Source organism: Puma concolor, chromosome A1 (assembly GCF_028749965.1).
Source record: "Puma concolor isolate L17-30 chromosome A1, mPumCon1.1.hap2, whole genome shotgun sequence".
Classification (NCBI taxonomy): domain Eukaryota; kingdom Metazoa; phylum Chordata; class Mammalia; order Carnivora; family Felidae; genus Puma; species Puma concolor.
In genome coordinates this window covers 43725292-43741560 of record NC_141667.1, presented here as the reverse complement: position 1 = coordinate 43741560, position 16269 = coordinate 43725292, and the positions used below count along the sequence as shown (strand labels likewise).

Genomic DNA, 16269 nt, shown 5'->3' with positions numbered 1-16269 from the left:
CAGATGGAAGCATGAATCTGGCCTTCCCACATATGCCCCATCTGGACTGTTGACAATTCAGCTTTCCAGCGTCTAGGGCCAAAAACCCCGGAGTCATCCTTGACGCATCTCTCCCTCCCACATCTTACATCCAACCCATTAGCAGATCCTGTTGGCTCTGACTTTCCAAATAAGTCCAGAATCTGATTGCATCCTGACTTTGCACCCTGGTCCGAGCCACCACTATCTCATCTGGAAGACTGCAGTGGTCCCCAAGTGTCTCCCTGCTTTCCACTTTGTCCCCTGAAGTCTCTGCAACTCACAGGGACCAGAACAATGGAAATCTTTTTAAAACAGGAGTCTGATCATAACAGCGCCCCATGCAAACCTTCCCATCTCAGAAAAAAAGCTAATGTCCATCCAATGGCCTTATGTGGCCCTACACAATCGGGCCCATCACCTCTCCGACCTTATCTCCCCCTCACTTGTTCCCCTCCAGCCATACTGGCCTCCTAGTTGGTCCTCAAATACACCCAGCACAAGCCACCCCAGGGCCTTTGCACATTTTTCTCTCCCTTGAATGCTTTTCTTCATATGGCAGCATGGCTCACTCCTAGGAGGGCCCTCCCTAGTCACTTTATTTCAATTAGCTTCTCCTCTCCTCTGGCACTCCCTATCTCTCTTCCCTGCTTGGCTCTTCTCCATGGCCCCATCACCATCTGACCATACATTACCCGTGTTACACACTTATGAGCACACTGTCTACCTCCTGCCACTAGAATGTCAGGTCTACAAGGGCAGGGACTTTTGTTGGCTTTGTACACTTCTGCATCCCCAGTGCCTAGAAAAGGGACAGAGACAGAAGAGTTCATGAAAAATGTTTAAATGAGCAAACAAATGAGGGGCGCCTTGGTGGCTCAGTCGGTTAAGCCTCCGACTTCGGCTCAGGTCATGATCTCCCGGTCTGTGAGTTCGAACCCCGCGTCGGGCTCTGTGCTGACAGCTCGGAGCCTGGAGCCTGCTTCAGATTCTGTGTCTCCCTCTCTCTCTGACCCTCCCCGTTCATGCTATGTCTCTCTCTGTCTCAAGAATAAACAAACATTTGGGGCGCCTGGGTGGCGCAGTCGGTTAAGCGTCCGACTTCAGCCAGGTCACCATCTCGCGGTCTGTGAGTTCGAGCCCCGCGTCGGGCTCTGGGCTGATGGCTCAGAGCCTGGAGCCTGTTTCCAATTCTGTGTCTCCCTCTCTCTCTGCCCCTCCCCCGTTCATGCTCTGTCTCTCTCTGTCCCAAATATAAATTAAAAAAAAAAAACGTTGAAAAAAAATTTAATAAAAAAGAATAAACAAACATTTAAAAAAGTTTTTTTTAAAAATGAGCAAACAAATGAGAGAGGCCTGTTCCCAGTCCTTACCAGAGGTCCCTTTTAAAAATGTTCATCCCCGGGGCGCCTGGGTGGCTCAGTCGGTTAAGTATCCGACTTCGGCTCAGGTCATGATCTTGCGGTTCGTGAGTTCAAGCCCCGCATCGGGCTCTGTGCTGACCGCTCAGAGCCTGGAGCCTGTTTCAGATTCTGTGTCTCCCTCTCTCGCTCTGACCCTCCCCCGTTCATGTTCTGTCTCTCTCTGTCTCAAAAATAAATAAACATTAAAAAAATTAAAAAAAAAAATGTTCATCCCCTGATCCCCTATCACAAAAGCTAAGAAGGAGCTCACGAAAGACCAGACTGGCAGCCTACCTTCCCTGGGATCGAGAGCCTTGGCTACCAGAGGGGGCAGCAGAACCTGGCCTGAAACCCCTAACCAGCGCACTGAAGCCATGCTTCCCTGGACAATGCGTGTGCACCTGCCCCACGGGCCTCCGGGGGCCCACTCACCATGATGCCGTTGTGGATGAAGCCACGGCGGTAGCGGGCCGGCTTCAGGTGGGGGTACTCCTCCGTGCTGGTCACGCGGATACTCCACACCTGCTTCCAGGCCTCGTACAGCTGCACGTGCACAGGATACACGCCCGAGTGGTGGGGCGCCACGGCATAGCCCATGTCCGTGGGGATGCCATGCTCCTGGGGGGGAGGAGGGCCAAGGCAGGGTGAGCATGGGGTTCCTTCCCCACTGGGTCTTATTTTCCCTTTCTAGAATGGGAGAGAGCAATCACAGGCTAGAATGGCAGGGTAGTGGGTCCAAGCCTTTCAAGTACAGATGGGAAAGCTGAGGCTCAGGGAGGAAAGGGATGTGCCCAGAGTCTCGGAGTGAGGGACTGACCAAGCTGGGACCCTTAACTCTCAGCCCAGAGTTCTTGCCCTCCAGCTCCCAGGAGTGAGGAGCAAGGACAAATGCATTTCCTGCCAGTCTTGGCCTCTGACTGGCTGGTGGGCCCAGGCTAAGCCCATACCTGGGCCTTGTTCCCTCTTCCCTGAGCACCAGCTCCAGCTTTCCTGAGCCTTCCACTCTGGCCTGAAGAGCTTGGGCTCAGGAAACAAACAGGCCTGGGTTCAAGTCCTGATGGGACCTCCTCCTAGCTGGTATGTAGCCTCCCTGAGTGTCGGTTTCTAATCTAAAAGTGAGAATATCGAGAACCACCTCTTGGGGTCTCTGTGAGGCTTCAGAAAGACAGTGGCTATAAAGATACTTATAAAATGCTGTCAGACGGAACTGCGCAAGCAGTGAGAGGCCAGCAGTCCAGACCCCCAGCCCAGCCCCTAGCCCGCCCAGCTCCGCCCTGTAGGGAATCTTACTCACGACAGCGAACTTCTTGTTCAGGGCCATCTGCTCGGCCAGCACCGACTGGTTGTGGAAAAGGTGGGGCTGCATGTGACTCCACATGTGGGGGAACCACCAGAACTCCTTCACATACGACAGCAGCAAATCGTCCCCAGCGTCCTCGGCATCAGTACCTAGAGTCAGAACACAGGCAGCTCGGCCCGGCCCACCCCCATAAGGTTCTCCAGCCTGAGCTGGTGCCCGCAGATGGGCGTATGCAGCCCAAGCCAACCCGAGAGGGCTGCTTGGGAGAGTTACCTGAGCTACAGCATGGGAGCAGACAGAGCCCCAGTCCAGGGCCCTGCATTCTAGAGTGTAGACTTCACTCAGTGCGTGACTTTGGCCAAGTCCTTCTCCTCTCGGCGCCCTTGGGCCCCATGTGTGCAATCCATGGTTCACAGGCAATGATTGCGATGGTTTCTCCTAGCTCTGACATGCCTGCTCTGATCCTGTTTTCCTAGCGGGCCATTTGGCATTTGCCTTTTACTTAATGATCGGAGCTCTTTAAACATGTACAGGATGTCTAATCCCGCCTCATGCATATTGCTACAACTACCTCTGATATGTTGAGGGCTGAGAATACGAAAAATGCATACAGACAACCCTATTTGGTTTTGGGACCCTGTTGCACACTCCCCCTGCCCCCTGCCCCCCAGAACTGTGGAGTATTAGGGTTTTTCCTAGAATTCAAGAGAGACTGTCCACACTGCTTCTGCCCAAGCAGAAGACAGCTATAGAAAATATGTACTGCAGTGGACATCTCAGGGGTCTTTCTCTCTTGCCCAGCCCAGAAGGTCAGCGTTTGAGGAACTGGGGGAAGCCCAAAAGAAGAGGGAAGGCATGAATCAGGCAACCTACACCCTCAACCTCAACACTTAAGACTTGAAAATAAAATGCCAAAGGCCATCTTTGGGGTGGGCACAATTATAGGACATTCTCACTTTGTGTACTACATATTTCTGTAATGTTCTTAAAATTCAACCAATTACTTTTTTAAGCAGCCATAGGACAAATAATTTTAAAAGACGGAGGTAAGGGGGAGAGAAGAGGGAGAAGACGTCCCCCAAAGACAGCACAGCCTGAGGGGAAGGGAGGGATGAGTGGGGGCTATTGTATTATTGTTGGCCCCAAATGCCCTCTGCCTGGGGCTGTGACTGCTCTGGGGGCTGCTGGATGGGGGTGGGGGGCACAGGGGTCAAATGTGGCCCCAATGTGGGCATGCCAGCCACCTGCTGCACTCCAAAGACACAGATGCTGAGGGCCCCTGGAAGTTGCTCGTGGGGGCAGAGCCAGGCCCGCTTACCTGTGTGGAAGAATTTCCCTGAGTAGCCCAGGTTGAAGGTGAAGTTTGGGATGTGCGTGCGTAGTTCATTCTGCGTATCAAACAGGGCCTAGGACAGGCAGGGGAGGAAGGAGCGGGTGAGGGGCAAGCCAGGAGTTCTCTCTTCTTTCCCCTGATGGCCCAGAAAGATCCTGCTGTTGCAGGACCGGATGCAAAATTTGGAGGGCCCAGCAAAAAAAAAAAAAAAATCAAAATGTGGGATTCTTGCTCCAAAATTATTTAAAATATCCAGAAGGCAATAGCAGAGCATTGACCTTGTACAGGCCCCTTCTGAGTGTGGGGTCCCACAGCCACAAAGCCAGCCCTGTGCCGGGCCTCTGGCGAGAGAAGACGTGACTCTAGCCTGGCTCTGTTCTGTGTCCTTGAGAAAACTTTGTAACTGCTCCAGGCCTCAGTTTCCCCAAGTGTGAAATGGAGACAATAATATCTTCCTGATGGGGCTCTTGGGATGACTAAGTGACATACTGCGTGTAAGACTGCTGGACGTTTTGGTAAGTGAAGTGGTGGCATCGCCGGGTCTGTGGTCACTGCCACTGTGAGCCTCCTATTTTTGCCTGTCAAACATGGAGGATTTCTCTCAGTAAATGCAAGGCTGATGTCACAGGATCATGACTTCTCCAAAGATGTACTGTGTACCCAGCAATGCCGTGTCCCCATGCATGGCACACCCCACACTTGGCAAGTCAATGAAGGGAAGCTGACGCTGGGGAACAAACACACGCTTGTACTCTGGAGTCAGGACTCCGAAAGTCCCCACCCTGCACAATGCACAAGGCTGTTAAGAAACCCACAAACGCCTGCTGTCAGGATACTTTGCAAACTGGAAGTCCTGGCCCTTCGGCATCCTCCAAGGCCATGCACTACCTAATGGATGTGCCCGCTCTTGCTGTGCGGCCTTGGGCAAGTGACTTCACCTCTCTGAGCCTTAGTGCCCTCCTCTGTAAAATGCGACTCACAATAATACCCACCTCACATGGCTGCTATGAGGATCAGAAGAGGCAATACACAGAGAGAGCTAAGCACAGAGCTTGGCACTTGCCAAACCCTGAATAAGCAGCTGCCGTTGGTATCATTTAAATTGCACTGCACAGCCAGTACAAGTTCATGAGGCGACATTCATGTCTCTAAAAGAAAGGCTTAGTTGTAGCCTGTGCTTGGGATTAAGGGACCGGGGAGGGAGAAAACCTCTGCCTTTTCAGACTCACAAGGATGTTTAAGGCAAATGGGACCCCGGCTGGCGAAGCACTTTGCAGTCCGCCCTGAGCCGAGCCCACAGAAGAGGGTGTCTCTCTTAGTACTCTTCGACAGAAATAGCTCCAAACTGCTATCATCCCTCTCACTGTAAAAATGGGGAAAGTGAGAACCAAGTAGGGCCACTCAGGGCTCATGGGTGACACGGCGAGCCCGGTAGCCTGGTATCCTCAAGGGATCAACCCTGAACCAGTCCCAGGAACTCCCCTGGACAGGCAGCCAAGGCTATGGTTATACCAGGAGAGAGTAGAAGGGCATCCTAAATAGAAAACCACACGATCTACTCTGTTGGAAGTGGGTTATGGCATCGCATGAAACCTCAGAGCTGGAAGGCTCAACAGGAATCATCTTAACACTTTCTTTCAACAGGACCGCCCTTGAAGAAGTGATATCTCAGAAGCAAATGTGCAAAGCAGATCAAAGACTGCCCTGTCCCACGAGATGGGAGCCAGAAAGGCTCTGAGAGCCTGGCCTGTCTGCACATGCCCCTCCGTGAACCCCCCGGGGTGCCAGGAAACAGCCTGACAACCTCCCATCCACCCCTCTTGTCAGTTCACCACCGGGGCCCAGATGCCGGACAGGGCTGCCCAGGTGTGCCAGTCAGTTTAGGGTCAAATTGATCTTGACTCCCCAGACAGCACCAGCTCCCCAACACCATTCGCTGGGTTCTTCTCCTCTGGAGGTGTAAGGAAGAGGAGAGCGTTTGCCTCTGACCCAGGCAGGAGGACCAATGCTCCCCTGGCCTTCCCCCCAGGCCCCTGACCGACCCCAGCGGTGACTGCAAGATGACAGGGAACACAGCGCCCACATGCGGACTCACGCGGAAGGAAAACACTCCTCTGAGGGGTGTCTTTTGCAGTCCTAACATCAAAGGGAAGTCTGGGTTGGTGCTAATCTCGGAAAGGAGGACCGGGTCAGCAGGCAGCAGTATCTCGGTAGAATTTAATCCCCTGGTTTTGTTTTCCTTGGCTCTACTGTTGTGCTTGCCCTCTATTTATGGCAACCGGCACTGATTTCCCCATTTACACTAGGGATCGTTTCCTTTGCAAAGAACTCTGAGTAAAATAGAGAGTGGATGGAAACTGCATTTTAAAGCTAGCTTAATGGTCTTGATTTGGAGGCTTCTCTTTAGTAGTGATGCATGTGTGTAAAATTTCATGGCTTGCAAAATGCTTTTACATACAGTTTTGTTTGGTAAACGCTTTTTGAAATAAACACATGCATTCCACTATTTATACAGACCTCAGTTAAACTATGCCTTGTGTATGATTCAAGCTCTAATTCTTGTTTGAAAAGTTTCGTGGAAGCTCTCGTACTGACATCAACATTTCTGAGAGTGAAAAATCAGATCTGGATTCAAAGGCAGAGAAGCAACCCTGCCCAGCTCCCAGCCCAGTGCTTCAGTGACCAGGTCTCTCCCTGCACAGGTGCACTTCTGAGTTCCACACCCCAGATGCAAAATTCCTCTCTGCCCCATGCTTCAATATAACTTTCAGGGACACTTTCGTCCAGTAAAACAATTAATAAAACCAGCTGGCCGAGGGAGGGGGATCAACAGCACTGGGGGGAGACAGAGACGGCAACATCATGCTGGGGCATCCCAAGGTCCGAAGGCGGCGAGGCCCTGCCCTACGTGTCTGGCACCCCCGGCCATACCTTCACGTCCTCCACCTTCATGCGTGTGCCCTCCTTGCCCACAAAGATGTCGTCGATGTCCACCAGGATGTAGCGGTCCAGAGGCAGGGAGAGGCGCTTGCCGGTGAGGAAGGCCACGGCGTCGACAAAGACGAGCTTGTGCAGCCAGAAGTTGAGGTTGTTGCCAAACAGCACACGCTGGATGCCGTCATGGAGGCCCAGGTCCTGGACCACGGTGGCATGCAGAGCGGCGTGCAGGCCGGCGTCCGCGCCCAGGTGTGGGATGGACTCGGAGGAGCGCGTCTTGGCCAGCAGCACAGGCTCGTAGGTGGAGTGGTTGGACTGGAACACGGTCCAGTCCTCGCCGGGCAGCACGCCCTTCTCCACCTCGCTGGGCCGTGTCACATAGAGCAGCGGGGACTTGGGGTTGATGCTGCAGTCCTTCAGGCCCAGGTTTGAGTGCAGGAACAGGGGGAAACCTTTGAGCTGCGCACTCAGCAGGCTGTTCTCGTTGGCCTGTGGGGGGGGGGGGGGGGCGGGGGGAGAGAGGGGGAGCAGAGCCGTCAGATCCAGAAGCCCCAGGGGCCCGCGGGATCTCAGCTCAGGGATAACAGTAGCGTCAACAGTATTCTCTAACATCCATGAAGGCCTTAGCCTATCCCTGGCCCTGTGCTAACCGAGCTATGCAAACCCGGCTCCACCCATCACAATAATATACTGGCTAACACGCAGGATGTGCTCACCAAAGCCAGGAATCCAGTTCATGCACTTGGCAGGCAGGTGCTGTTAATCCTCATAGTGACCCCACGACGGAGGGGTTGCTGTCGTTTGCATCTTACAGATGAGGAGACTAAGGTTCAGAGGGTCTATGTAACTTGGGCAAAATCACACAGAGAAAAGTCTAGCAGTCGAGAGCCCAGACTCTGCCACCACACGGCCTGGCCGCGGGCAAGTTAGGTAACCTCTCTGTGCCTCCGTGTCCTCTGCTGTAAAGTGTGGCCAGCAACGGTGAGTACCTCATGGAGTGGTCGAGGATGATTCTGGCAAAGTGCTCGGGACAGGGCCAGCAGCATCACCAATTGCTCATTCAGTCCTCATACCAGCCTCAGGAGGCTTTATTATCCCACTTCATGGGTGGGGACACTGAGGCTTCGAGGGGGTGCTGCCCTCAGTCACACAGGGGCAGGAGTTGTCACAATGACCCAACCAGATGATCTGCCCCTGGAGCCCACACACAACTGGCCACCAGACTCCTCTGCCTGGGGTTTCCAAACTGGCTTGTGCCACACAATCCTTCACTCAGGAGAAATCTTGGATTGCCAATGTAGATGAGACCAAAGATGAGGTGTCTGCTGGGGGTGCAGGCGCAAAGACACTCTGCCCCATAGCATTCCCAACCCTCCGTATGCACCTAGCACCTGAGGCCCCCCCTTCACAGGAGTCCAGCTTCTTCTCCCAGGGTCTGGTGCTGCCCAGCTGCCTGGGATCTGCAGACAGTACCCACGGCACCCCCTCTCCTCTTCCCAAGACTCACATGCCATCCCTCCCCTTTCCAGCCACCTGCTTCTGCACATGGTACAGTTCGTCCTTGTCCCTGTGCCAGTTCCATTCGGTATTCTTGGACTGACGAACTCCTGTTCATCCTTCAAAACCCAGTGCAAATGCCCTCTTTGCACTGGCTTCCCTGGAACCAGGTTCGAGCGTCATCTGCAGCACTTTCACCTTGGCTGTTGCATTATCTGTTTAGGGTCTCTGTCTCACCAGCCTGCCCTCTCAAAGGCAGGAGCTACATTATTTCCACCTTTGGATCTCCAGTGCCCAAAACAAGGCTTAATACCCAGTGAGAGCAAACACGTGCTTGAGGAGTTAATTAGATTTTTAAAAAGAATAAAAAGGAGGGGCGCCTGGGTGGCTCAGCTGGTTAGGTGTACAACTCTTGATTTTGGCTCAGGTCTTGACCTCACAGTTAGTGAGTTCGAGGCCCGTGCCAGGCTCTGTGCCGACAGTGTGCAGCCTGCTTGAGATTCTCCCTCTTTCTCTGCCCCTCCACTGCTCTCACTCTCTCTGTCTCTCTGAAAATAAATAAACTTTAATAAACGAGTAAATAGAATAAAAAGGAACAGACAGATCCCTAGTACCTGGCACATGACAGTTTTTCAGTGTGGGTTTCATTTGTTCATTCCATAACTGTTCAGTGTGCCAGACACTATGTTAAGTGAAGGATACAGTGAGGAAAAACAGACATGGCTCTTCGCCCTCACAAACCTTCAAGTCAAGCAGGGAAGAGAGACAGCAACCAAAATCGCAGAAGTAAGGATAAAGCTTCAGTGTGGCACATCCTACATAGAAGTTCATAGTTCTGGAAGAGTCCGTAACTGGCCACAGTCAGCTGGCTCAAGGAAGACTTCCCAGAGAAGGGGCTTTTGAACCGAGGTTTAAAGAATGAGTAACTTTGGGGCGCCTGGGTGGCTCAGTCGGTTAAGCGGCCGACTTTAGCTCAGGTCATGATCTCTCGGTCCGTGAGTTCGAGCCCCGCGTCGGGCTCTGTGCTGACAGCTCAGAGCCTGGAGCCTGTTTCATATTCTGTGTCTCCCTCTCTCTGACCCTCCCCTGTTCATGCTCTGTCTCTCCCTGTCTCAAAAATAAATAAAACGTTAAAAAAAAAAAAAAAGAATAAGTATCAACCAGCGGGAAAGCTGGGGCTACATTCAAAGAACAGCAAGTGCAAAGGCCCTGAGGAAGGAGAGGACTCAAGGAAGAGCAAGAGGCCAGCAGGGTGATCAAGAGGGAGAGGAGGCAATGAGACAGGAAGGTCAGCTGGGGCCAGATCTGAGGACCCTGGAGGCTGGAAGCAGCAGTGGAAGCCATCAAAGACTCTATCAAAGGGTTTCGAACAGAGGGATGACAGGTTCCAATTTGCATTTTAAAAAGATCCATCTGGCTGCTGTGTGGAGAATGAGTGGGGTGGGTGGGGCAAAGCAAAGGGGCACCAAATGAGGCTAGAGAGGAAGGTAGAGCCATAGGGAAGACCACCCAGGAGCGCTGGCCAGGGGAGCACTGTACAGGGATATTCAGCTGAGGACTGAGCCCGTGCCCCAGGTGGAGCTGCCTCTCCCCTGAGGGTTTCTTTTGCTAATATCCACCATGCAGAAGTGCTTTTTTCTAATTCCCAGAAAGGCTCTGCAAGGTTCTGACCTTGTAAAATGCGATAAAGGACCTGCATGCAATTCTCCACATACCAGGAGTACCTGCCCACACCCTGTCCTGAGCCAACCTGGAGTGCTGAGACCCAAAGCAGAGTCCCATCCTGACAGGCCACTCCGCCCAGCCCCAGGTCCCCAGGACCCCTGAGCCAGCACTGGCCAAACTACTTGGGCCATGTGGGAGCAAAGGCAGTGGGGCCCGGTGACATTTCAGGCCCTATCCGTCACCTGCTGTGGCCTGGGAGGCCACACTGGACCACAGGCACTGGGGGATCCCATTTCAAAGCCCCGTTCCTGAGCTGATAGCCAGGCGCTGGCAGCTCAGCCAGCTGCCCAGCTGGGAGACATCGAGGAAGCGAGAAAGCCAAGCTGCTGATCGTCCACCCCAGTGGGCAATGAAAGGAATGGAGAGCAAGCCTCGGCATCACAGGGACTGGCCCATACTGTAGGCCTCCGCCCACCAGAGGGGAACCCCTCCAGTTCCTCAGCACTGAGGACCCGTTCAGGAGACACCAAATCTCCCAGTGGAGTCATCCAGGTAGAGGGAGGAAGGGCCCTGACCTGGGAGTCAGACTCTGATGGTAACTAGCTGGATAACTTTGGGACGCCCAAGGTTCCCAAGGTACCACTTCTGCGCGTCTCTGGTCCTCACATCTGTCGGTCTGTTTGCTCTGACATACTCACCTGTGGCTGGGTGGGAAGGCATGAGTGTGGTTGTCAATCTTGGCCCTGACTTACTTCGCTCTGTTACTTCAGGCAGCCATTTCACTTGCTGAGCCTGTTTCTTACCTGAAAATGAAGTGCCTCCTTCACAGGGTGGTTGTAAGAATTGCACACGGTATAGCCGGCAAAGCAATGAGGTCAGTGTGGCACATAGTAGGTGTGCGATAAAAGAGGCTGGGTAGCCCTTGTCAATCCTCTGCCGGGATGTGGTCAGCCCCAGGGCCCCTGGAGTCATGAGGTTGAGCTATGACAATGGCAGGAACCAGGGCTCCCATCCTCAAGGATCTCCTAGGGGCACAAGTCAGAGCCACAAGACAGACAAAGGTGACCACGAGCTGTGCTTGTTGAACAAGGAGATGGCAAGGCACAGCAGCTGCCACTTGCTGGGTGGCAGACGGTGCCACCCGCTGTCATCTTCGACATGGCCCAGTGACGCGGGTGCCGTGATAGGTCCCGCTTTACAGATGGGTTGAATATCCTGCCTGAGGTCGCTCTGCTTAAAAGTGACAGAAAGATTTGAAGCAGGGTCTGGACTTTCCAGCTCCTACTCTTACACGGACCTGGGAATCCAGCACCAGTGGGAATTAGAAAGGGGGAGTCTCCAGACCTCGGGTCCACAAACCCTCTGGGTTTGCAAACCCAATGCAAACCCACTTGTACTGTGGAAAGAGCCAAAAGATGGAACCTGACCACCAGAGGGCTCCATTTGAGCAGAAAGTCCCAGGCCTCTACCTGAGACCAAGCAGGGGTCTTGTCTTACACAACACGGTAGGAAGAACACGAAGACTGGAATTTCCAGTGACCCCACAGTAAGAATGTGAGCGTGTCCCTGCTCCCCGGGGCCTCATGTTCACCTTCTGTGCAGCAAAGAACTGGGGTTAGACAGCATCCAAGCACTGGCACACCAACTGTGCTCACTGCCTGGTCCCCAGAGACTGTGGGAGTTCTGTGCGCTCATGTAATTTCTACTACATAAATGGCATTTGGGGCCCTGGACCCATCACAGTGTGGTTAAGACTAAAGCCTCTACAGTCAGACTGCCTGGGCTCAAATCCTCGATCTGTACTTATTAGACAGATGAGGGTAGTCACATTTCTTCACCCTTCTTTGCCTCAGTTGCCTTTTCTCTTAAATCAGGATGCTATCCACCCGCCTTAGAGGATCATTTGATGAGTGTTATATGAGTTCATTCACATAAAGCACATGGACAGGGCATGGTTCTGGGTGAGCACTCAATAAATGTCAGCCATCGAGATGTTTTCCAGCCCTGGGGCTCTGAATCAAACTTAATGAAGTTCATGGCAGGGAATGGAAGAGTCCAGGGGAAAAGAAAAATCAGACAATGAAGGGAGCCTGAGGTTATGCCACTGTAAAGCCATAAACCAGGCCAGCGTTTCCTAGAGGCTGCTCTTTGAAATAAAGGGCTTTGTGATCAAGCCAGCTGGGGAACAAATCTCACCAGGTTGTTCTACTGCAGGACTTCTAAGGGCCTTCAATTTCTTGGCCCACAAAACCTTTTATAGTGGCAGAGCATCCTGCTGCATTAATGCATGAAAAGACACACCGGGGGAACCCCTACCCTGGGTCAGGCTCCTCCCTACCCCGAGCACAGGGCCCAGTGCACATGGGTGGCCACGAGTGCCTGGGGACATATGGGCACCCGTCAGCGGCTATGGGCCATTTCTGACCCACTCCTGCTCCTCTCCCAGCTCATGCCAAGCAAGAACCTGCTTCGGGACCTGTCACCTCTGTCTGGAAGGCCCTCTGCACAGAGAGCTATGTGGCTCCTTGCCTCACTTCCTTCCAGTACTTCGTCAAAGACAACCTTCTTGGCCATTCCATCCAAAACAGCATCAACTGCCCATACCCCTCACCCCCTATGCCCTTTCCCGGCTTTATTCCTTCCTGTACTTGTCACCACCTGCCACTTGTTTACTTGTTCGTTGTCTGCCACCCACCCCACCCCACTGCACTGAAATGTCAGCTCAGTGACAGCAATGAGGGACTCTGCACACTCTGATCACCATTATGTCCCCAGTGCCTAGCAAAGGATCTGGACACACAGTGAGTGCTCTGTAAAAATTTGCTGACTAAAGAGATAAATGTCCCCACATACCTCCCTAGGGTCCCTACCACCCATCTTGAAGAGGAGAATTCTCTAGCCAGAGCCCCCGGATCCCCCCATCCAGCTGTTCCCAACTTCCTCCTCCCCACAGACAGCTTCTCCATGGCACATTCAGCAAGGACTCTGATCCCAGCAGTCATTCTCGGTGCCCCACAGAGCCCAGAGTGGTGCACCTGCCCACTGGGATTTCTTTCTCCTCTTTCCCCCAATGCAAAATGGCCCTGTTCCGGAGGCGCATAAAATGCCACAGCCTGCCACAGGCAAGAGGAAAGAGCACAGGATCCAGAGCCCAGAGTGTCTAAGACTGCATTCAAATCCTGGCTCTCCCACTTATAGGCTACCTAGCCTCAGACACATAACCCTCCTGAGCCTCGGTTTGCCCATCTGCAAAATGAGGACACACCCCAAGCCTTGGAAGGACTGCCATGACGTTCAAGGGACCTAGCCTCTCCTACCTCACACCCATTCCCGAGGCTTCCTTTAGGCAAGCGCCTACTGTGTGCCAGGTCCCCGTGCAAGGCAGGCAATCCCCCTGCCATGTGCTCCTAATAAAAGCTAATACTTAAAAAGCATTTATTAGACACCAGGTACTATGTGCTCCAAGTGCTTTACCTGTACTCACCCACTTACCCTTCGTGACCATCCTAGGACGTAGGGGCTACCATTATACCCATTTTACAGATAGGAAAAGTCAGACACTCAGCTATGCAGCGTAGAAATGGGATTCAAACTCAGCCAGCGCTGCTAATGCTTGGGGACCCCAGCCCCTGCGTACCTTGAAGAAGCCGATGATGCCCACACCGTAGGCCACACAGTACTTGTCCAGCAGCTCCCGGTTCCAGGCGTCCAGGTTGACGTACTTGAGGATGTTCTCATAAATGATGAGGGCGAAGCGGCCGCGGCCCTTGTCGGTGAGCGTGGGCATATCACCCTTGCCTGGTGCGATCTCCGTGCGGTACTTGAAGCGGCTGGACTCCAGGATGGCCACGACCTCCTGGCCCAGCTGGGAGTAGAGGCTCTCCACAAACACCAGCACCAGTGGGTCCGTGCGGGAGGGGGCGGCTGCCTGTATGGGCTTGAGTGGCAGCAGGCGGCTGGGGGCCACAGGGGGCGGGTCCCCACAGTCAGGCTCAGGGGCGTCTGCTGAGGGCTCCAGGCCCCGCTTCCAGCCATACAGGTAGTAGGCCGAGACAAAAACGCTGAACAGGCAGAAGATGAACAGCAGGAAAAGGACAGCCTGCGGGGACACGTGCCGACACAGCCTGCGGAGGCGCGCCAGGGCGGGCATCCTGGCCCCCAGACCTCGGCCTCCGGAGGCCCCTCTGCCCCGGCCACCCCCAGGCCCCACGCAGGAGGAGAGAGCAGAGTCGTCCACTGACCAACAAATTCACAGTCACTTAGCAAGCGCGGCCCTCAGTGGGCAGCAGGAGTGGGGGATCCGGGCCCCCGGCCCTTCCTCCCAGCCAGGGGCACAGTCCGCAGGCCGGTTGCGCTCCTTCCTTCCTCCGCGCGCCTTTATGTCACCATGGCAAACCCCCACGTGGTCCTGTGCACAGCAGAAGTGCCCCCAGGGCGTCAGGGCCTTCTGGGGGGGCTGGGCAGCGGGCCGAAGGACACGGGGCAGGCCCGGGGGTGCCGCATGCCGTTCGCTCAGTGGGGCCCACGGGGCCAAGGCTGTGGAGAGGAGAGGAGAGCCAGAGGTGAGAAGGCCGAGTGTGGGCTTTGGGCGTCCGCTGACTGTGGACACACAGGACCTGACCTAGGTGGGTCCAACTCAAGTGCTGCTGCCTAACCCGGCTCTATGATTTCACACAAGCTCTCTCTCGGCCTCAGTTTTCCTCTTTGTGAAACAGGGTTGACAATAGTACCTGCCTCACAAGAGGCTCAGGGATTAGGTCCCTAATCCTAATGTGCATAATGCGCATAAATCACTCAGAGCAATACCAAGCATATGGTGTCCACAAGGGCGGTTGCTATTTATTATAATTGCACGAGCCCAACACTAGAGCTAGCAAACTCCAGATGCAGGAAGGACAGAGTGAAACAAACATGTGCAAGGCCTGGGAGCCAGAGGTGGGGTTCTGAATCATGGCTGAACACCACATCCTCACCCACACAGTGCTTCCCCACCCATTTCTCTGTCTGAATGGGCCTAGCAGCCTTATCAGGCAGCCAGAACTTGGGGTTCCTGGGTCCCCCTCAGACCCATCCCCCGCCCAGAGCCTCCACCTGTATTAATCTCACTGCAGAGTAAATGAAGACCACACACCCACACCCGGTAAACTAAGGCCCCAATTTCCTCATCCCAAACAGCAGCCCCTATACCACGGCCTTCCAGGCTCCCTTAAACATAGTGGAAGCAGCTACTGAAAGCTAGGAGGAGAGAGATGGGGATGGGACAGAGACAGAAGGTGTGAGGGTCTCAGCGGACACAGCCAGGGAGTGAATGTAAGCCTTAGACCTGCCCTAAGGGGTGAAGATCTTAAAAATCCCTCCCAGGCCCAAGATTACACGGTGCCCTGGGGGTGGGTCCAGCATACCAGAGACCAGACAACTGCACTTCTAGGAACTTATCCTAGAGGTTGTAATTTCAGAAGTGTGTAATGATTTCCCCACAAGAAGACAAATCCCAGTGCTATTTACAATAGCAAATGTCCAACAATAGGGGATTGCCCTTAGCAATTACAGTGCAAGCATTAGATAGAAGCCCAGGCAGCCACTTACAACATTTACAATATGTGGAAGAAAGACATTTACTGATGTAGAAATATAGTTACCACACATGTTGTGAAAGCAGAAAACACTTGTAAAACACTATGCATGGTCATATTTCTGTTGAAAATTGTTATGCATAAGCCAGAAACTGGTACTAAATCCATACAAACAAACAAACAAACAAAAAGCCAAAATGTTAACAATGATTATCTCTAAATGATTTTTATTTTCTTCTGTTTCCTAATTTTTTTTATAATAATCACTTACTATTTTTGTGAAAATAAGAAAACAAATGGTTTTATTTTTTTTTTTAATTTTTTAATGTTTATTTTTGAGAGAGAGACAGAGACAGAGAGACAGAGAGACAGAGCATGAGCGGGGATGGGGCAGAGAGAGAGGGAGACACAGAATCTGAAGCAGGCTCTAGGCTCTGAGCTGGCAGCACAGATCCCGAAGCAGGGCTCACACTCGCGAACTGTGAGATCATGACCTGAATCAAAGTTGGACATTTAACCAACTGAGCCACACAGGTGCCCCAG

At 53.2% G+C, this 16269-nt stretch overlaps 1 protein-coding gene across 4 annotated transcripts in view; it reads right to left on the bottom strand.

Moving 5' to 3' along the window:
- The window catches only part of NDST1 (N-deacetylase and N-sulfotransferase 1), a 59093-nt gene that overhangs the window by 13518 nt on the left and 29306 nt on the right, over positions 1 to 16269 (bottom strand). For all 4 annotated transcript variants that reach the window (XM_086717220.1, XM_086717801.1, XM_086719061.1 and 1 more), the window contains exons 2-6: positions 13791 to 14689; positions 6986 to 7480; positions 4040 to 4127; positions 2716 to 2870; positions 1854 to 2039 (exon numbers count right to left, since the gene is read on the bottom strand). In XM_086717220.1, the coding sequence (XP_086573346.1) occupies positions 1854 to 2039; positions 2716 to 2870; positions 4040 to 4127; positions 6986 to 7480; positions 13791 to 14303 (1437 nt within the window). In that variant the 5' untranslated portion in view covers positions 14304 to 14689. The remainder of the gene's footprint in view (positions 1 to 1853; positions 2040 to 2715; positions 2871 to 4039; positions 4128 to 6985; positions 7481 to 13790; positions 14690 to 16269) is intronic.